Consider the following 23,068-nt stretch of genomic DNA (forward strand, 5'->3'; position numbering starts at 1 on the left):
GATTTTCAAATTCAATTTTCTCGAAAATTATTAATTTTCGAATGAAAAATATTTATTCTACAATTCTTTGCTTATTTTCACACGCAGAATTATTTATTCCTATCTAACAGTCAATTTTATATGTATTTAAAAATTTTTCAAATTCGAAAACTTAAAATATTTTTCTTTTTTCTAGATTTATTTTTATTTGTGTAGAATCACTTGTACCATTTGATTTCTGTGGAGACATCCTATATATAAAATTCTTCTGACATATTGAAAATTTGAAATGGCAAGGACAAAACAAATTATAGAAAATTTATTTATATCTTTTCTCTTTTGAATAAATTGAATTCATTCAAAACTTTTTTGAAAGTATAGATTTATACGTCCTACGCATGTTAAATCAGCCATTAAACCAAAATATTAAAATTTTGAGAGATGAAACGTTCAAAGGAGCGACCCACGTCTGCAATTGTAAATTTAACGAAACCTTTGTTCTTTTTTTGGGGAGGCTCCCCTTTTTGCAATATCCAAATATCTCGCAATATCTCTGCCTCTATTGAGCAAAGAAAATTTGAAAAAAAATAATGTAATCCTCTAAAAAATGCTTGTCAACTTCTAAAAAATCTCTTTGGGAATGAACCAGTGAATAATCAAAAAATTACAAATGCAAAAAGAGTTTTGGTGAGTTTTTTACCATTGCAGAAGTCACAGAAAATTGTTTTTTTTACGTGAATTATAATTTTGTTAGGACAACTGGTAAAAAACACAAAGAACACTTCTCGAGTTAGATGACTAAAAACATTAATATTAATTGAAAATGTCACGATTGAAGTTTTAAAAAGCAACTTTTTCATTTTCTCAAAATGTAATGTCCATCAATTAATGAATTTTTAATTTATTCCTTCCTTTTTCGAGCCGAATCTCTTTTTGTAATATTTTAAATAACTTTTATTTCTTTCTATCCATGTAAAATAAGAAAAATTTTTAAAAATAATACATTCTACAGTTTGAAAACTATTGGTGCAACCAGAAGTTACAGCTTTCTCAATTTACAAATTTTTATCTTCATTTATAAAAAAATTCCAAACTCGAACTAAACTAAAAACACAAATCAACATAATTCTTTACAGTCTTATAATTCGATATCGTTTTTTATTCCAAAATAAAGTATTTCTCAACAAGTATAAAAAGTAACCATTTAAAAATTAATTGGAAAAAAAGTAGAAAATAATACAATATTCATTAAACATACAATGAACTGACTGCAAATTTGAATGAAAAAATTTCAATTAAAATGTCTCAAGTATCATAGATCATAAAAGATTAATGCTAATTTCCTTAAAAACACTCAATGACACTAATTGAGAACCACTGCTTTATATCTTCTTCCGAATCCATAGCACAACCCCACGAAAGCTTGTGCACTTCAAGTTGCTTCATCTCGACCTCTGACCCTTCCACTCTGTCCCTATTGGCTACGACACTTAAACTTTCTCATCTAACATGAGACAGGGGAGATCAAATCTGGAATGGGTTGGATTCGAGCCGTGAAACCACTAGAGGCCGAAGAATTGCATCGACTATCATATACACAGTGTCCTCGAAAATTTTCTTACGTTCAGTGATTCGAAGAGAGGAAAAATAACATTTGTAATAATTGTGATAATGAATGGAGAGAGATGATACATCCATTAATTGACTGAACATCTGATAAGAAAAATGCCTCTTCATTTGTGTGACTCCTCAAATGTGGCCGATAGATGGCATTTGAATGTTGACTTATATATACAACGTGTTCATTTCAGATTCTTATAGTTTGTATGCAAATATTAATTTTTTACAGAAAAATAAGAATAATGAGAATAGTAAGTAAGAGTCTCTTTAATATTGATGTGTATATGTATATGTTTAATTTTTTTTTAAATTAAAATTATTTAAAAAAGAAAAATTAAAATTTATTGAAGAATTTTTCATTGCAAAATCTTTTAAATAAAAGAATAAAAAGTAAACAACAATATTTTAATTTATTTGATAATCATTGAAAGTATTATAACTTTGAAAGTATTATAATCTTGGTGCCTTTGATAATTTTTTAGTGTTTATAAAAAAAAGAAGTTAAAATATTTGATGTATATGGATATGTACATTTGGAAAATATAAAAAGAGATGTTAGAAATTTTTGAATTTTTGTTTGCTATTGGAATATTAGATTTAAATTAGAAGATTTGAATAAGGAAAAATTAGGAAATATAAAAGTTATTAACAAAAATTTATACATCAATTAATCTTTTCTCTAATATGATTCAGGAAATTTGTAGATAATTAACTTTTAACTTTTATTAAGTAAATTATTCATATTTTTCATCCTTAAATGAATGGAAGATAGGTAGACAACATACATTACATACATGTATAGATCATACATTACTAATAGGTTTTGCATAAATAAAGATAAAAATTATAAAGAAATTTTTATAATATGAAAAAGAATATAAAAGAACATAAAAAAAGTTCCAATCTATTCATATTAGAGGATGAGAAATATAAATATATTTGCAAAGGATTAAGTAAGTTTGTTTTTTCACTTTTATTAATAATATAATATGTAAATTAAAGAAAAAATTGATTTAAATATAATTATTGTAAAATATTTTAAGCAATTTTTTTTTGATAATTTTTGATAATAATTTTTAATCATTTTTTCTGTTATGACTGATATTTCCACTTCATTAATATGTACTTTCCATTAATATATATTTTAAGATTAACTTTGAGAAAAATTATAATCAAAAATATTTTTACATGATACATACATATTTATAATTAATATCTCTATTTAACATATATTTCAAGGCTATAGTTTTGAAAAGCTCAAAACTATTTCTAAACTAAAAATATTTTCATCTGATATATATTTATTTTCACACAATAAGTTCTCCCTAATTTCAAGCCCAACTTTGAAAATTTCAAAAATATTCCTTGATATATTTTTCACTGTGATACATATCAATAATTTTTCACTATCGCCTTAGAACAGATCCTGCTAAAAATAATGAAAACGACAATCCACAGAATCAAGATACGATTTGAGGAACGTTACCTTGGAATCTGAAAAGCGATTTCATCGAGGGAATCGCTGGGCTGCAACGGAGCACGCTCAAAGAGCCTGCTCGGGCCCCTGTGCACCTTGTTGCAACAGTGCATGGATCCGGCTGTTGGTTGAGATTGGTCCGTATTGGTCCCACGTTGTCCGCTTTGGCTCGGTTTTCCTTTCTGCCGCTTTTTCCGTACCTCCTCCGCCTGACGGCGCAGGTTGTGCAACCGGAAGAAGTACATTGACATCTCTGTTCCGGAGAGGACGAGTACACACGGTCAGAGAGCTGATTCGAGGGAGGGGGGAAGAAACGTGCATCCACTATTTTTCTTTTTTTTTTTCGTGCGAACGAATATTTTCTTTTTCTTTTTTTTTTTTTTCTGTTCAAACATGGTAAATTCAAATTTTTGTACTGCGAATGAATTTTTATTTCGAACATTTGAAGCGAAAAAGTTAGATTTTGGAAAAAAAAGTTTTTTAAATATTTGATTTGAAAATTCCTTCTTTTTTTAGATGACAATTTTTACTACTTTTTCAAATGAAAATTAGATTTGGAAGAATTCTGATGTAAAAGTTACTTTGAAGGATATGATATAAATTTTTGATCATTTTTGTATCGTTGTAACTTTTTGCCATTTAATGTAATTCTCTCGAAACTGAAAACTGAAAAATAATTTAAATAATTGTATAATTTGGCTAATTAATTGTTTGAAGAAATTATTAAAAAAAAATAAAAAATATTTATTATTTTGTAATATGATCTTTGTTATTTGAATATTTTTTTTGAAATTGTAGAATTATAATAATATCTTTAATAATTTATTTAATTTAATAATTTAATGTTATTTCAAAATCATCAATTATTCTATTATTCTAAAACTATATCTTATATTATTTCCAAAAAAACATTTTATTACGAAATCAAGATATAAAAATAACAAATTATTCAAAAATCATATCTAAAATATCTTTTTTAAGAATGTAAAAAAAAAAAAAAAAAAAAAAGAAAATATAATTCCACATAATTTTTCCTGGAAAAGATTCGTTCGCATCGATCATGCAGCGGATATAACGAAGAAAATTGTGGCACGCGATAACGAGCGATAAAATACGAAGAAAAAAATTGTAAAATAGATGATAAACGACTGGCGATAAATAATTAGCCTTTAAACAGATAAGCGGCTCGTGCGTGAAAAAATATTAACATGCTAATTAAGAAAATACGTGGCATATATACGCACAAATTTTGCCATGTAATAGGAGAACTTGACATTTCAATCCGTCCTCGTGTCGTTGAATTTCGAAAACTTACTGTAAATAATATATAACATTCTCCAGGAAACATGCTGTGTCATGCATTCAATGTACGATACCACGGCTCACCAAAAATTGAATTTAAAGATATGATAATTGCACTTTTGTTTCGTGTCGTGATAAATTTTAATTAAACACATTCAGAATTTTACGTATAAAGAGTGTTCTTCTGGAACATTCGAAATAAAAAGTTTTGTTTCAGTTTAAAAAATTTTTATTACGAAAGTTTTTAATATTCTAAAAATTTCAATATTCAATTTCAATTTTAATTAATATTCTAATTAAAATTTCAATTTTAATATTTTAAGAAATTTATTTTCAAAAATTTCTTCAAGTTTTCTTCAAATTTCAAAAGTTTTGAGAACAAGAATTGTAGCTTACTTCATCAGAGATCAAAAGATGCCTTAATAATAGTGTGCCTTTAATATGATCCATTCAATCTACTTGTTCGTGTTTCCATTGAATGCTCACCAATCAGGTATTTTTTTATTGGTCATCTGATCAATTGATGAATGATGCCGTGCTGTGAAAGCCTTAAATCTCTAATTAGAAACACAGACAATTTGTTTCAGAATTGAGAACGTTCAATGTGGTCAGATTACATTGTCTTCGTAAAACAAACTGGTCAAGAGTGCGAAATAAACACGAAGAATAAATTTCAGAAAGTGTACAAAGATTTACGGAGAAATGGAGACAAATTAACTTCTTTATTTTGAAAAACATACCTTTAAGATTTTTTTTTTTTTTTTTCATTTTATTTCTATGAAATTTATATCATAAATTTTTTATATATTGTATATTTTTTAATATTATTTAATATTATACATATGCTTTCCTTCCTTCTTTTTTTTCTTTTTTTTATTTTATTTTTCTTTCTTTTAATAAAATCCTTAACGATGTTTCTCTTTTGCGCATATATAATACATAATATTGCATATATGATACATAATACATGTATAATGCTTAATATTTATAATTAATTATGTTAAAGTTAGTGTAACAAAAATATAATAATTAAACACGTGAGATCAATCACCATTCTGCACATAGTAATATTATTCAATTCAACAATATATATATATTCTATAAATGAAAAGAATAATTTTAACAAATTAACAGAAGAAAGCGCTGTAATCAGGCTATCTGAGGATTAAATTAATGAATTTTCTTTCTTTTATCTCCTCTTATTGTCGAGATATATTTGAGTTTTTCACATTATAAATTGTAATGAATAGATCAGTATATTATATACAAGATTCATTTATTTTATTATTGATTCATTTTTCTATTATTATAATAATATAACAGTGTATGTTTTAATTTTATATATTTTTATATAGGTTAGGTTATGTATTTCTTTTTGTTTTTGTTACAAATGCAAGAATTTTAATTTATTGATATTTTCTGAATGTTTGGATTATTCTGATTAAACTTTCAACGTAATAATAATATAATAATTCTTTCTTTGTTTTGTCATTTTGTTTAATAAAATGAGACTTGATATATATTATTTGCAATTGTGATACACGAAATCAAAAACGATATACAACATTGTCATGTGGAAATATTTGTTTTACTATATTAATATTATAATAATATTTACTCGCTACGATTGGATCAATTTAATGTTCGAGAATCTTTCCGCAAAGCTCTTCAAGCACATAGTTAAAGTTTCCCCTAGAGCTTCAAGACTTTTTTCCTCTTCTTCCACTCTGCTCAATCGATATCCTTTCAAATTAGTCCCGAAATGAGATGACATTTATCTTTCGAGAAATCGTCATTATGTTTTTTTTGACACGTTGACAAGTATTTGTCTCTCTTCTATTCCTTTTCTTTTTATTTGTTAATTTTTTGTGATTAAATATAATTCTATGTAATTTTGTTTTGAAAAAAATTTTATATAAGAAAATTACAAAAAAGAAATTTTTGTTTTTATATTTTTATTTGATTTCATATTTTCTATGTGATTTAATAGATAAATTTAATATCTTAAAGTTAGAAAGATATGAAAAGATTGATAAATTCTAAAGTTTACTTAAAATAAATTAAACAAACTAAGGAATAAAGTAACAAGTATAATAAATAAAATAATAAATAAGGAATAAAGTCAACAAATAAAAGTCCAAAAAAAAGTTAAAATTTGTTCTTTTATATAAAAAAATTAATCTGAAACTTTTATGATCTATTTAACTAAGATATTAAAAAGAAATTATACATAAACTATATTATAATTATAAAAAAAGTACAAGATATGAAAATTGTTTTTTATTTTATAAAAATTTTTGATGATAAAGATTAACTTACTATATAATGAAGTCACACGTTTGTAATGACATTAAAAAATGTTATACAATTCTGAAAATTATTTATCACTGTATTCTATTGATAATTTTGAATATTTTTATTTTTTTAGAATTTTACTTTTATTTTTGATTGATGAAAAAATTTTAAACGAATTTTAATTTTAAAAAACATTTTTCGATTAAATTGTAAGGTAAGAGGTTAATGTTCAGAAACCAATTCGTCCATAAAACTGTTCAAACCTCGATCGATAAATTTTCTCCAATGTAAAGTACCTACTTGACTTTATGCATCTCTTTATAACCTCTCCATTGAAAAACAGCGATTCAGCTTTTAAGTAATGAGTTGCGTGACAAAGAAAGATTTCGCTAACAATGATAAGAGTAAAAACGAGATCCATTCGAAAGAAAGATCCCTAAAAGTATCCCTTACGCAGCTTTCGTCCTTTATTTTCTTTGATATCTCGTGCGCCTTTATATTACACCGCGTGCACCGCCATAAATTGAGCATCCCCTCCTACATCTCTAGAAAGTTTCCTTCATTTGTGTCCATCGTCTCGATAATAAAAGTTGAGCATGATAGATCGATTGCTAGATATATCGTAAAGCTACTGCAACCATATATCGTTCATATCATATAAGATCAAAAATTTGAAATCATTGTTCTATATTATATCTGTGTAGAATCTTCTGTTAACTTTTTATTAATTGAAAATTGATATAAGTATTCGCATTTGCATTTCTCGTATATGGATTTCTTGTGAAAGGATTTTTTAAGGTTAGAAAATTCTAACTTTCGATTAAGTGAATTTTTAATATAATAGTAATTTTATTAGTAATAATTTGCATAAATAAATTTTTCGTGAAAGAATTCTTTGAGGTTAGGAAATTTTAATCTATTATATTAGATATTAGATATTATATTAGAATTTTATTATATCTATTATATTATATGATTCTAAAACTGTTTTATTATTTTGTAGAAAGTATGTGTAAATTTTACAAAAATTTTGTTATTAAATATTAGTAATGCAAGTATTAATAAGAGATATTATAAGACTATTATAAGAGTATTAATAACAGATATTAATAATTTCATAAATTCTTTGTAAAAAAATTTTTTGAAATTAAGAAATTTTAACCTTACTTTAAGTACCTGAATTTTTGATACAGATATTAGTAAAAATTTCATTTGCATTGATGGATTTCTAATGAAACAATTCAATGAGATTCAAAAAAATTCTAATCTAATTTTAAATTAAGTTCGTGAATTTTTGAAATAAGTTAATGATTTCAAATTTTCCTAGTTTTCATAGAAAGCATATAAAATCTCTCAACAAAATATTTTATTTAGATATCCATTAATGAATAAAATTTTACAAAGGAAAATTTTTTGTTGTTATATTTACTTTAAATTTTTAATCTTCAGCGAATTCTTATTCTTTGAAGTAGAAGACTTGCTTCTCTTAAATTTTGCAAGAGCAAATAAAGCGGAATCTCAACAACATAAGGTAGAAAATAAAAATTTCGACAAGATTAAAACTTTACTTTCATTTTTAAAATATTAACTCCAGATTGGACTTGATAATCACAGGTAATTTAAAAATCTTGAAAAATAAAAAAAAAGGATCGTTACATCTGCATTTGCAAGGTGATATTTAAGATACATTCAAAAGAAAAATATTCTGATCTCATTGTTCCACAAAAAAAAGAATGACTTTTTCCCAAAAGAACAAGACTAAACGATGCCCGTTCTCATTCTTTTGTTTTAAATCCAATACATGTCTAAATTCTTTTATTTTTACATCCTTCACTTGTTTGCTTCTTAAATAATACATATTTTTGTTCAAGTTCATGCATTGTTTGGCACGTTATCTATAACACAGTTAAATAATTCAAGAAATAATTTAAATTGAAACAGTAAACAAGGTAATATTTCAGTTTATAATTCATATAATTCTATTATTAATTTTAATATATAATTTAATTCAGTATTTAATTCATTCGATATTAATATATATCTTTTATCATGAAGTTTTTTTTGAATTTGTTTTAGAACCACCATCTTGAATCGTGCTGATAGGATTCGAATAATAAGTAAAAATTAAATTATTTGAATTTAAAGTTGTCTAAATTCTAGTAAAAAAAACAAAAAATGAAAAACAATATTTTCATTTTTTTATAACGAATAATTTATAGTCATAAAAATGAGTTATTTTATTAAATTGTTTGAATCAGTGATGAATAAAAATGGAAGTTGCAATATTTCGATTTTCTTTTGCGGTTAATCCTTTTAAAATGTACAATAATCTTGTGTAGAATAATGCGATCTCGTTTACAAGAATTATAAAGTTTTTATAATTTATTTAATAATATTGAAAAAAGAAAAATAGAGAATCCTAATAAAAAAGGAAATTACGTATTCCATTTTGAAAATTAGCCTTAATCCCTTATATTGTATTCCATACTATTGTAATATTCGTTTTGAAAAGAATAATCTTTCTCAAGTAATAATAGTAATAACTTACAATAGCAATTTATATTAAAACATTTAGAACATGATTAAAATTTAATAATATTTTCTCTTCAAATTTTATGAGATACAAAAATAATGACAGTCAGAGAACATACTTAACTCCACAGAAAAGAAATTATATTTATATATGTTTATTCATTTTTATGCTAATTTATTCTTATATTTTCCAATACTACTTTACTGTTATTTTATGAAAATATAATTTTGGTAAATTTCAATTTTAGTTAAAGCATGAAGAAATATTTTGAATGAAATAAAATAAATAGATTTAATCAAGTAAAATAATTGGCAAAAAGATTTCATATTGCTTGACTTGTTCTACTAAGCATCTGCAATCATCTATAAATGATTCGATTAATCTGCACGAGAAGCTTTAAGACAAACATTCAAACATAAAAATGTTTTCTTCAAATTCGATGAAAAACAAATTGTCAATTTTTTGCCATTTATATGCAATATATTATTAATTCAAATTTTTAATTTTTAAAAATTTTCTTTCCTTTTTAAAAAGTAGAAAGATGCATTCAAGATGAAAAAAGAAGAAGGTTGATTATCGAAAATTTCTTTAATTTCAGATGTAAATATATAACTGGCATCTAGCCAAGTCAAAGAAACAGAGGTAAATAACGGCCACCAATATTTATAAACTTCCATACTTGAATACTGCTTTTTGATCTGAGAAACAGTATCTCAAACAGCTGCTTGTATTTGTTTATAATACATTCGTCGACATTACAATTCATGATCCAAACAGATATCTCGAGAAATATTCAGTTGGCTCGCTTGTATTCCAAGAAAATGATAATTTGCAATTTAAAATAAAATGTGTTCTCTTTGGTGTAAAGTAAATTTCATCGAGTAAATTTGCGGGTAACCGAAATAACCGTGGAAGAAAATTTGAACACTCGTCTTCTTATTGAAATTTCAACAAGATTTTTTAAATTTTTGAAAAAATTCATAAAATGAAATTTATGGAAAAATAAAACGTGTTTATCTACTAATCATTAATTATGAATTTAATTTTAATTAAATTAATTACTTAAATTAATTCTATGATATAATTTATATGATACTATGAACGATATATCTCATGAATTTGAAATATTCAATCGAAAAAGAAACTAATATCATTTGAAAATAAAATTTTCGATAATTTTCTATGATAGATATTTACTCTATATCAAAAAATATAATCTAATAAACAAACTCACAAACTATCTCGATCATGACATCGTACGAAATATATTTTGCTGCAAAATATTTCGTCTATGGCATCATATAAACTATATTGCATCATAAAATATTTCGTTTATAGTGTTATAGCACAAAGAAAATATTTCATCTATAGTGCGACATGAACGGAATATTTCGTCTATGGTGTGACATGAACGGAATATCTCGTCTATGATATCGCACGAACGGAATATTTCATTTTTGATGCGAAAAATATTGCATCATAGAATATCTGATACATAGAGTTACACGATATTGCACTGCGGAATATTTCGTCTATAAAGTCGCACGAAGAATATTGCATTATGGAATATTTTGTCGATGGAGCTGTATGAAGAACATTGTATTGCGAAATATATCGTTCATAGAGTCGTACGAAGAATATTGCACTACGGAATATCTCGTCCATAGAATTGCACGAAGAATATTACACCGCGAAATATTTCGTCCATAGAGTCGCACGAAAAATATTGCATTATGAAATATTTCATTGATAGTGCTATACGAAGAATATTGTACGAAGAATATTTTATTCATAGAGCACAACAGAATTATATTATATAGCGGAATATGTCGTCTTCTATAGCGTTGCATGAACGGAATATCTCGTCTATGGTGTTGCGCGAACAAAATATCTCGTTTGTGATGTTATACGAAAAATATATCAAATATATCACAGCATATTTCCGTAGCACTGTATAAATTATTATATCTCGGAATATTTCGTCCATAGAGATGCACGAACGATATTATATCACAGAATATTTCATGTTTATAAAATGATGAAAATCAAAATTTCCAATTTAGCTATAACTTTTCCTAGACTGCTACAATTATCAAAACCTCGAGAATCGAATCTTGACAATCGATATTTCATCTCCTTTAAGGATCAAATACAAAATCTCCAGATGATCCTACTTAAAACCCTATTACGTTCAAAGAAACGTTACACAGACATCTTGTAAAGATTTCACCGCATCATATGATCCATAGATACCACATCCATGATCCATAAATACACATTTACACATATGTCAAAATTTCTTTCACAGTTTCTCGCGACAAAAGTATATTTCTGATGAGAGCACGTGAAGTTGAGCAACATGGTCGACGTGATGGCGCCACATGGCAAACCTTTCATGAGCCAAGATGGCTGATGACAATCAGCAACTCATTCTCGCATTATGCAATTTTTAATTAAATCATCTTAGACGAGATATTTCGAAGACTCGATTCGAGTATATTATAGCAATATTCTTGAGCTATATTTTATTCAATACGAGCCGATTCGAGATGCAATAAGTTGGACACGATACTTGAATACCACTCCAAACGATTTCTGGTGAAAAGTAAGTTTGACGATATTTCGAATGATTCGAGGACTTCAAGCATCGTATAAATCTGCACTCGAGATACTGGCCGATATTAGATTTGTACTTGTAGAAGAAGAGATTGATTCTTATATTGAATGTGAATGTCCTTATTTTTTTGTAGTTTTATGAATTATTGAGTGGTTAATTGTTGATGAATGTGTTAATTGGTAATGAATAATTTGAAATTTTTACGTATTACATTTTATATTATTAATTGTAGAATTAAGGTTCTTCTTTTAGATATCCTAGAAATCGTTAACTGTTATTAGCTAATATTTTTAGTAGGAAATGTTTTTAAATATCAAGTATATATAAAATAATATATATTTTTATTTATATATAAATTAAATTAAATTTTCTAGTTAAATCTTGTACCTTTTCTTATTGTACAAATTATAACACAATTATTGGATTAATGGCATTTAATTTCAAAATTAGGAAATTTTATGTTTGAACCTCTGTGATAGATTGCAAGTATCTTAGAGGTCATTAATTATTATTATAATCACTAGATAGCTAATATTACTATGTAAATAATCAATATTAGGCCAGTTAGAGATCATTATTATTATAGCTAATAATAAATTATCAAATAGCTAATATTAGCATTAATACTAAACTAATACATTTTTAATTGTGATATAAAGAAAATGTATGTTTTATATATATATATTATTTTATATATTTTTTTTATATAAATGCTCAAATTACTTTTAATAAATTTTTTTAATTGATATAAATATTATAATATATTGCAAATTTTTTTGAGCATTTTGCATAAAATTAAATTCAAATTTTGAAATAAATATTTCAAATTTTATTATATTTAAATAACATTAAATATATAATTCTATATCAATATTTATTTATTAATTCTATATCAAATTATTTATTTAGAGTCTCAAAAGAAGATTTTAAATTTTTCTGACAATTTCAATAAAAATGATTAAAAAAAAAATTTGATTGATAAAAAAAAAGATAAAAAAAAAGTGTAATAGGATATTGAAACCATTACTCTTCTTCTCATATGAGAACCTGCTAACAAGCTGCAACCGATATTCCCCAAAGAGTTCTGTAATAAAATAAGTTGCAAAAAAAATTGATACACTTTGCGCTTTGGAAAGTAATGGTCTCTTCAGAACACACTTCTCTTGTAAATCCATTGCGGGTTATTCCATATAGAATAAACGGATCCCCAAAGAATTCTAGAGAAGATAGGATGCAATAGCCAAGAGAGTCTTTTGTACATTTTCTGATCTCTATATCATTTCACTACTATTGAAGTTCAATTTCTAACCAAGTTTGTTCTCGTTAAATCTGGTGATAACTCTTACTGGAACATTTCTGTATTGTTACGAAAAATACACGATACTCATTATAGTATCGATAATCTTTTAGAAATATCGAAAGAAATAATGAGAATATGAATAATAAAGATAAATATAAATTATTTATTTTATGGAGAATAAATTAAAGAAATAATTTTTATAAAAAAAAATTCTTCATCTATATCTATTATTTATTGAATAATAATAATTTAATATTCTTAAAGGATAGCAATGTCTTCCTGCATTATCAATTGTTTTATTAAGTTCAATTCATTATGGGGACAATTTAAGCAATTTGATTCTTGTTTTGTATTTAATATTAATAAGCTGTTTTATTCAATAAATATTTTATTGAATTGCTGTACTATATAAAAAATATTAAATAAAAATATAATAATAATTGAAAAATTTTCTACATTATTTTTTATATTTTTAAAATTGCCTAATAAATTAACACAGTTAAATTTAAAATTGAAATAAAAATAAAGAAATAATTATATATGGTTGTATATTGTTTATATGTGCACTGTAATAGTAACATTGTTGCAAATTTTTTTTTAACATAGAAAAAATTTTTCGTATAAATTTAAGAAGATCAAAGTTAACTTTATCTTAGGTTATGTTGCTGTTCATATTTAATAAATATTTTACTCTTTCTGGATATACAGAAATCTCTCAGAAGTTGACTCGTTGATACATAAATATTAAGTTGGCGCATAGAACGTCATTTTATGGAATAAAACTTAAACAAGTTTTCTTTGAAATATTACACATTTAAGTCGAATAATTTCAACATGTTTTAAATATGAATTTTTCAGTAATTAACTCATTAGTTTAAATTTTAATAGGATTAACAAATTTTTTAATTAAAAAAATTTTGTTGAACGAAAAAAATAAATATCTATGAATATAAAATCATAGAATATTTTTATGTATTTTTTTCTTTTTTTAATGCAATTAATTTCAATTAAATTTATTAACAAAGTCAATGAAATTGAATTAAATTGGAGAAAAGAAATAATTATGAATTTCGACTAATATAAATAAAACGTAGTATAAAATATAGTTAACATTCAAACGTTAACGATTTAAATTAAACATTCTTTTATATTCAAATAACATAATAGATTGTGTCTTTATTACGTGAAGATTAAATTTCAATTCAGGATAAATAATTTATTGATATATTCTTTTCGCAGAATCATGGAATATTTCCTCTTTCCGTAAGATTTCATCGTTAAATAAATCACGTAAATTGATGCAAAACTAAAATAAATTGCAAATCATATATATTCGAAAATAAAACGTTTAAGTGAATTAGTGAATTAAGAAAGAAGATTTAATTAATTAATGAACTGTTGTGAACAGTCGTAAATATTACAAATAAATTTCTTCTTATTTCCATATATATTTTTCTATACTTCAATAGATTCTTCATAAATGTATAAATTTTTATACTCCAATTATCATATAATCAATAATATATAATAACTTTTAACAACTTATTAAAAATTCTTATAAATCATAAAATAGAATATCCATAATTTATTTTTATCGTGTATTTTTCTACAAATTTTGATAAATTTGTATTTTTTATAAATGAACAAATATCTACACTTCAATTATCATAAAAGTAACATACAAGTACATATAAGTATACAATTTTTAATGATTCACCAAAATTTCTAAAAATAATAAACCCTAAAATAAATGTCTATAAGATTCTATATCTTATATATCGCTTCAATACATATATTTTGTATACTTTTCCGTAAATTTTTATTTCTCATATATAGATAATATATTTTATCATAAATTAGCAATATAATTCTCAATGATTCATTAAAACTATTATAAATAATAAATCATAAAATAAAGCATTCATCATAATATATATTATCATATATTTTTCTCGTTATATACAACATTCACACTCCATTTATCACACAACAAACAACATATAATCTTTAACAATTCATCAAAAATTCTTATTTATGAAATAATGCATCCATTATAATATTAATCCATAATCTGCATTTATTACGTATTTTTTCACATTTTCATAAATGAATATTCTTTACAAATGCATAAACATTCATATTCCCCTAATTTTTAACAATTTATCTTTAAGAAAAATCTTTACTAAGTAATAATCCATAAAAAAAAATTTCCACAATGATTTATATTTATCATTTCGATCTATCAGCTTAACCTAAAAATATCAAAACCATAAATTTTATCGATACAAAATTATATTCATTTATAACGAAATGATAAATGATGCTAAGATTATGACAATTCATATATCAATATATTTCCAAACAATAATTTCGTCAACATTTTTACACACGTCAAAATTAGATACGACACAAGTTGAATTCATATCTCGTATGTTCAATTGGGAAAAGAAACAAAAAGTTAGTAGAAGTTACGCGACCAGAATAAGAGAAAGTAAACACACATAAAAGAAATTTCTTCATACAACTTCGTACGAGCCACTAGACTGCGCCACTATTTCGTTACTAGCTGACGACTAATGGAGAAAGCGGAACATAAATTTTAAATTAAGTTTTGAGTAGTTGTCAGATGAAAAAAAAAACGATTCTGATAGATATGAATCAAGAAATTATTGTTCTCAAAGAAAAAAAAAGTTATTGTTACAAATGATTTTTTTTTAATATTGATGATAAGGATTTCTATAAGATGTAGAATAAAATAAAAATATGAATCTAAAAAATTGACATTAAATAGAAATTTATTAAATATAGTTATGTGTAGTTGTTACTTATCCAAAGTCATAAACAATTTTTCTCAATATTGTTAAGATTAATAGAGATTTTAAATAAAGTATTTCTAGAATATAATATAAATATTATTATTAGAATATTAAAGAATATTATAGAGATTTAAGAAATATAAAATATAATGAAAATATAAATCTAAAAAATAGAATTTGTAAGTTTATAGTAATATTACTAAAAGTATTACTAGTATATTACTAAAATAAATAAAATAAATAAATAAATAAAATAAGAAGCCTGTTAAATAGAATCGATTTATCATCAAGGAACATGTATATGTTGAGAAACAATGGAAATACATAAAAAATTAAATGATTTAAAAACAATTGCAAATAATTTGATGATGTTCAAAATAAGACTATAATTTATATTTTAGAATAATCTTGATTTATTTCTTATTTTTTATAATTATTATTGTTTCATAAATTTGCGAGCAATTTAATTATTTTAATTATATCCAAATATAATTTATAATTCATTCGAAAATCCTTTCTAAATATTACATTCTTGTTTAGATGAATAAATAAATAGAAGTTATTTTAGTCTAAATATCTACTTGATTTAATAATTGATAGACACATGAATAATACTGTCATCCATCAAAGTGACAATATCCTTTTGATTATCCTCTCACGTTTTCACTTCCGGTCAAGCTTTATTTTCAATATCATCACGTATGCTTCACCGTTAGATTAAATCGACCACGTGCCGTTAATAAAATTTATACATGCAAAATTTGATGGATATATTTAACGACATTAACATGACTTTAGTTCGTGGATTAATCATGTGACTTGACTTTCGACTTATTATTTTTTATTTTATTTAAAATTGAATTCAAAGAATTTAAAGAATATTCTTTTACCACATTTATTTTCTATATATTTAAAACATTTTTATAATAAAATAATAATAATAATGGTGTAAAAATTATGAACACTTTTTTTATTATCTCATTCTACTATTCATAAATAAATACTTCTTCACACATTCAAAAAAAAAATGTATGTTATTAAGAAAAAAATAACATATATATCTTCATTAAAACAATTACATTAACATTATTTATGAATATGAATACTATAAATGACTTTTTATATAATATTTTATATAATACTTTTTCATATATTTAAAAAAAATTTTATAATATCAAAAGAAAAAGATATTCACATTATTCACAAATGATTCACAAATAAATATTTTTTTACATGTTCAAAAAAATTTCACAACATTAAAAAAAAATTTCTTCATATAAAAATTACACATTCTTTTTCTATTATTCCAAATTTTTATTATTCACAAACAAATATTTTTCCACACAGTTTCACCATTACATTTTAAAATTATATTCACATTACACATTCAACATAAAAATTCACGAGCCAATACAATACGTATACTTTTACGTATAACTATTCCTATTTTTCTAAAAAAATTTTCTAAAATTTTTTACGCTATATATCCCATAAAACAAAGTTGTATATAAAGGATTGTGAAATTTATTTAGTCTCCTAATTGTGAAACATCCGCAATACATATATATAAGTAAAAGCCACGAGCGAAACACGTTTCGGTCGCTAAAATCAGCATGTGTTGCCATGCATTATCTCTGAGTGCATAGTAATAATGCGCCTCCCACGCAGTATTATATTGACTCGTCTTCGAGAGGACATGCAATTGTTTATTGTAAAATATTGACTCGATTCGAGATTCCTTGCACGTAACTTCTATACGTGAATTCAAAGCTTGATTTATGAATGCATTGGATGATGTGTTGAAGACAAGGGTGGCAAATTGTCTATTGAGAATCATGTATGTATATTCTATAAATGAATGAATCTTTTTGAAATTTTTAAGAAAAAGAAAGAAATTTGTATCCGTGTAAAAGAGATATATAATGAATAAATATTTCTGAAATTTGAATTTTCTGAAAGAAATCTAATCGATCTAATCTAAATCCTAAACCAAACCTTCAAACTCAATTTATTTTCTTTAACTTTCCAACAAAAGAATTAAAGTTGTACGTTTAGAAATCCCAAAACTTAACCTCAGTGATTTAATAAAAATGACTTTTAAATTTGAAAAAAGATTTTCTAAATCTCCATTGCAATTCTTGAAAATCAAACTTCTTGAATATAACTATTCAAAAAGAAAATTATCGATTCAAATTTAATCCATTTATCCAATTTTCTATTACAACTTTCTGAACTGTTCGGATCACTAGAAATTCCAAACTTCTTAACCTCAAGATATCTCAGAATCTCGTTCCTATTCTTAACTATAAACATCGTCAAAATTCCACACGCTTCATTTGCACCATTATTTTAACGATAGGAGTCGCGAATAGATACAAGAATTACATTAGTTACATTTATGACAATATATATTTACGAGAATCCATTTGCATTCTATTTTCATATAGACGCAACGAACGTAAGAAGAATGGAATCAGCGCCATCATAGCGAACATCCAAAAATTTACGAGCGTGGATATTCTCTACGTTTCGGATAAAGTCGGGAAACGAAACAAAGACAAGCGGAAACACGATGAGATACGAGGCAACAAACTCGGTTGTGTGTTTTCCATGCCGCAATGCAGACACCCGGTTGTTAAGTTGACTGTTTACTTCGTGGTTCCTGCACATTAATATACACGCAATATTAACGTTCTCGCGTGCACGAATATTCGCATGATGATTATCAGCGGTCGTTTTTAGGAAATCCTCCTTTGAAATTTATAGAGGAACATTGAACCTTGTTTTACGTTTGTTTTACGTGATGTGAGGAGGGAATATTTGATATTTTTAGAAAATATGGAAATTTAATCTATTGTACATGGATAATATAAGTTGAAATATGGAAAAAGAAGTTTATGTGCAGAAATTTATCCGAAATAGAAATTGTGTTGAATTATGTGTAAAGTTATTATTTATCCAATTATGAGTATTTTTCAATATATGGAAATTTAACATTTCATATACATAATATAGTTTAAAATATGAGAAAAGTAGAATAAAGATGTTTATATACATTTCTATTATATTTTTAAAAATATGAAAAAAATTGAATCAAAACAGATATCTTTGAAGCAAAACGAGATAGTCTTTCCAATTACTAATACATATATATTATATAAATTTAAAATGTGAAGAGAATAGGATAAGAATATTTATGCAAATTTATATTTTTAGAAATATGAAGAAATTGAACTAAAATAGCATCTGTCTCGCAATTTTAGTTGCACTTCTTCGATTTTGTGGATATATCTACCCATAATATGAAATAACAAATATTTCAAGATAAGATTTGATTTCTAAATGAATACCAAACATTTAATTCCATTGATTTTGAGATGAATCTTTTAATTTCACAACACTCCCATTTACTTTAATTAGTTCGTCAATTCTATTCTTTATACAAAATTCGATTTATATTCAGAATATAAATTCCTTTTTAAATTACGAATTATGTACTTTTACAGGAATATATTAAATATTAAATATAAAATGTCCATCACGATATTATATGAAAATGAAAATAAGAGTATCACACATCTAAAAAATAAAAACTAAAAAATAAAAATTATATAAAGTAATCAAAGATTAAATCTACTTCTAATTTTAAAATACTAAATAAAGAAAATTTAATTAACACTAGAAAAAAGATAATTCACTCTAGAGGATCGTACTGACATCTTAAAATTAAAAAATTGAAAAGTGATGGATATGTTTTCCTTAAGCAATAGTTGAAGAAGTCCCAACATATTTCTAATATCACAGAGAAAAATTTCGAAAACTTAATTAACAATAAAATAAAAATTGACATATTTCATTCTGATAAAAGATCGCATACGAGAATAATCTTAAGATTGAAAAATTGAAAAAAATGATAATTGCCTTTCTCAATCTGACCTAAGCTCGAAAGAAATCTTCAAATTTAATTTTAATTTTAACGTATCAAGTAGAGAAATTACTGGAAAACTTAATTAACATTAACTTATTGTTAGAGATAGAATCGGAGATATTATAATCTTACTCAAGAGGATTGTACAGAAAGATGATCATAATAGTTTTTGAATTAATAGGCTGAATTCATTGATTAATTAACGTCGATCATTGTATCGTTATTCTATTCACTTGATCACCTGAAAGATGACGTTACAAATCATATAGATGATATAATAACGCCCAATTATTAAACAGGCTCGTTCAAAAGATGATTAATCAAACTTTGATCATAAAGTGCATAACTTTTGCTGCATAACTACAAGTAACTACTGTAATTGTACAATATAATACTTATATGATGAATATATTACACAATAAATATATTACATAATGAATGAATACTTCATCGAATGAAAATTTCAAATGATGCTGGAAAATTAATAAGGATCGTTCTTGTCATCAAGTAGAAATCTTTCTTATAATTTTCAAATAATTTCGCACTTATTGAGATTAATCAAGATTCATAATTGATAAAGTAGCGACCTGAAATCGATAAATATTTATTAGTACATGCCATAATATCAAGTTATTACGATAATATCAAAAATATTAAAATTCAAAAAAAATTATTCGAAATCTTCGAATGTATATAAGAATCTCAAATTCGTATATTATAATTATTATATTCAATTATTGAAAATATTTAACGAATATTCAAGTATATTTAGAGAATAAATCGAAAAGAATCGAATCTTAAAGACATTTATGTTACTTACATTTATATCAAATGTAAGTAACAAGGATATAGAATGAAAATATTACCTTCGAAATATGGATAAATAAATATTTTGCAATGTATCGATCTATTATAAAAATTCGAAACAATTTAATATAAATATCATTTATTTGCCATGTCAAAATTTCTTGTCACTAATAATATTGCAATTACTATTTTTATCATTCCTTTAACGTATAATAATGTAAAATAAAAAATACATATCAAATATTTATATAAATATTACATCATATTTAAATTTTATCAAAATTGACACGTGTTTCTTTATAAAGAATCGATGCTGCTTGAGAAACGTCATATCATGTCTTTATATCATTTATAATATTTTTATATATTATATTTATATGTCAAAAGATAATATAATATATCTTATAAATATTATATTTATATCTTATATTTACATATTACTTTTTTCTTTATCACTTTTATCAAGATACAACATCTTTTCAGACTGTGTATAATTTGTATAATCTGCATTTGTTAACGAGATAAAGTTCGTTCCATTTAACTCGCTTCAGAACCTGAAACTCGGATTTAAAAGGTCTTTAATAAAATTGGAAACACTCGAGAAACAACTTAAATATTCCTAGCTCGAAGAACGAGGAAACTTACGTCTGATAATGTCGCAGAAAGTTAGTTCCTTCCGTGTTGACGCAATTAGCAGAAAGCCAAGAGTTGGATTACGATGGAAGATGGATTTCTGTCGCAGCGAGTTAAGGTTAGAAATCGGAAACGAACGTTTTCTCCTTTCGCTGAATAACAATGCGATTGCATTTTAAAGGAAAATGTGTTTATTAAGGAGGAACAGCGTGATAATGAATAGAGAAAGAACATCTGTCTTCAATTAATTTCAAATTAAGAAGTTCTGTAAGAGAATTATTTAGAAATCTTTGAATTGTTTCTTTGAGATGAAATTATTGTTTTCATTAATTTGCAAAAAAATTATTTTTTCAAATTTCGAAAAATATTCATATATAGATTAGCTTTGGATTTTTATACAAATAATTTTTAATATTAATTTTATTTGTATAATATAATTTTGAAAAGTTTAAAAGAAAATATCTAATGTGGCATCTTGTAATTATTATACAAATAGTCTTTTATAATAGATAATTCATTCATGTAATAGAAAAAAATTTCTTTAAGAAATAAATAAATTAAAAATGAAGTCTTACACGAGAAAATATTAATTTTTTGGACATGGAATCATTATCTATTTATATTATAATTTGAAAAATTATAAAAAACAGATTAATAAATAAAATGAGTGAAAAAATAAAAAATTTTACAGTATTTAAATGATGCGTGATATTGCACATGTGGCAACAATATGGTATTATTGCTCGTCTTTATGGTTCATAAACGTGAGGTAATACGAGGACACACGAAAGTAAAAATCTAATAAACGAAACGAAGTGAATACGAGTATTAAATAATAACATATAATATGCTATAATAATATGCTTAAAATTATTTATGATTGAATATTTTTAATAATTTGAAAAGTTATTAAATATTCAATTCAATAATCGATTCGATAATATCTAGATTTCTATGATGCGGTTGACCATAAAGAAAATTTTATATTCTTGTTAAAATGTGAAATTTCTCGATATTAAAAGAATATCAATAACGATAAAATTGAACGATTTGAATTAACCTTGGAGAACCGTGGTCCATTTGCAATAAATGATAAATTTTATCACTGTAAAAAAAGAAAAAAAGAAAAGAAAATATGGATATTCAATGTGACAAACGTACAATTAACATGCAGAAGCAGGTATACCAACTCTTTCACGCATAAATTTTTACGAATCTCCATATTTATTACATTAAAACGATAAAAGTTTCAAAAATTTGAATTTTAATGCAAATCATAATTATTACCTTAACAATAAAAATTATGTAAAGTTTAATGATATGAATCACCTCAAAGACAGCAATTTACTTCAAAAAAAAAGTTTTAAGATTAAAATTAGAAGTACTACTAAAGACATCAAAGAATTAAGCAAAAGAGAATTTTTAAAGTGAACTGCGAAAGAGTCAAAATTCTCGGTTTCGATTAGAGATCGTGATTTTGAGCGTGTATTAATCATTTTTTGGATTCATCGTAATTTCTATACTTTATATTCTATACAAAACTAATACAAACAAATTAAAAATTATAAAATAATTAAATATAGAATACTAAAACTATAATAAATTAATCTTTAAACAGTGTGATAAAATAATAAAATTATTAAGAAAATTAATATAAATAATTTACACTATCACGAAAAGGATTAAATACACGTGAAACAGAGACCTCTATTTTCGTGCACGCGAGTAGCATTGTGCTACAGTTAATTCAAGAATACACAA

The 23,068-nt window shown here is 24.3% G+C and overlaps 1 protein-coding gene and 2 long non-coding RNA genes across 10 annotated transcripts in view; 1 reads left to right on the forward strand and 2 right to left on the reverse strand.

Annotated features, from left to right (window-relative positions):
• The window catches only part of LOC107999647 (potassium channel subfamily T member 2), a 190,869-nt gene that overhangs the window by 97,699 nt on the left and 70,102 nt on the right, over positions 1-23,068 (reverse strand). For 5 of the 8 annotated variants that reach the window (XM_062076702.1, XM_062076703.1, XM_062076701.1 and 2 more), the window contains exon 3: positions 3,086-3,329. The exons of the other annotated variants lie outside the window; for them this stretch is intronic. In XM_062076702.1, the coding sequence (XP_061932686.1) occupies positions 3,086-3,329 (244 nt within the window). The remainder of the gene's footprint in view (positions 1-3,085; positions 3,330-23,068) is intronic. 8 annotated transcript variants of the gene reach the window in all.
• On the forward strand, positions 7,381-8,377 carry LOC107999659 (uncharacterized). Its single transcript, XR_003698082.2, has 3 exons — positions 7,381-7,471; positions 8,123-8,204; positions 8,288-8,377. It is a non-coding gene; the product is annotated as an uncharacterized LOC107999659 (long non-coding RNA).
• LOC133666320 (uncharacterized) lies at positions 17,087-23,063 on the reverse strand. The gene is made up of 4 exons (XR_009830348.1): positions 22,368-23,063; positions 21,320-21,572; positions 20,734-21,228; positions 17,087-20,454 (listed from the first exon to the last, which is right to left on the reverse strand). It is a non-coding gene; the product is annotated as an uncharacterized LOC133666320 (long non-coding RNA).

The sequence above is a fragment of the Apis cerana genome, linkage group LG6 (genome assembly GCF_029169275.1).
Source record: "Apis cerana isolate GH-2021 linkage group LG6, AcerK_1.0, whole genome shotgun sequence".
NCBI lineage: Eukaryota > Metazoa > Arthropoda > Insecta > Hymenoptera > Apidae > Apis > Apis cerana.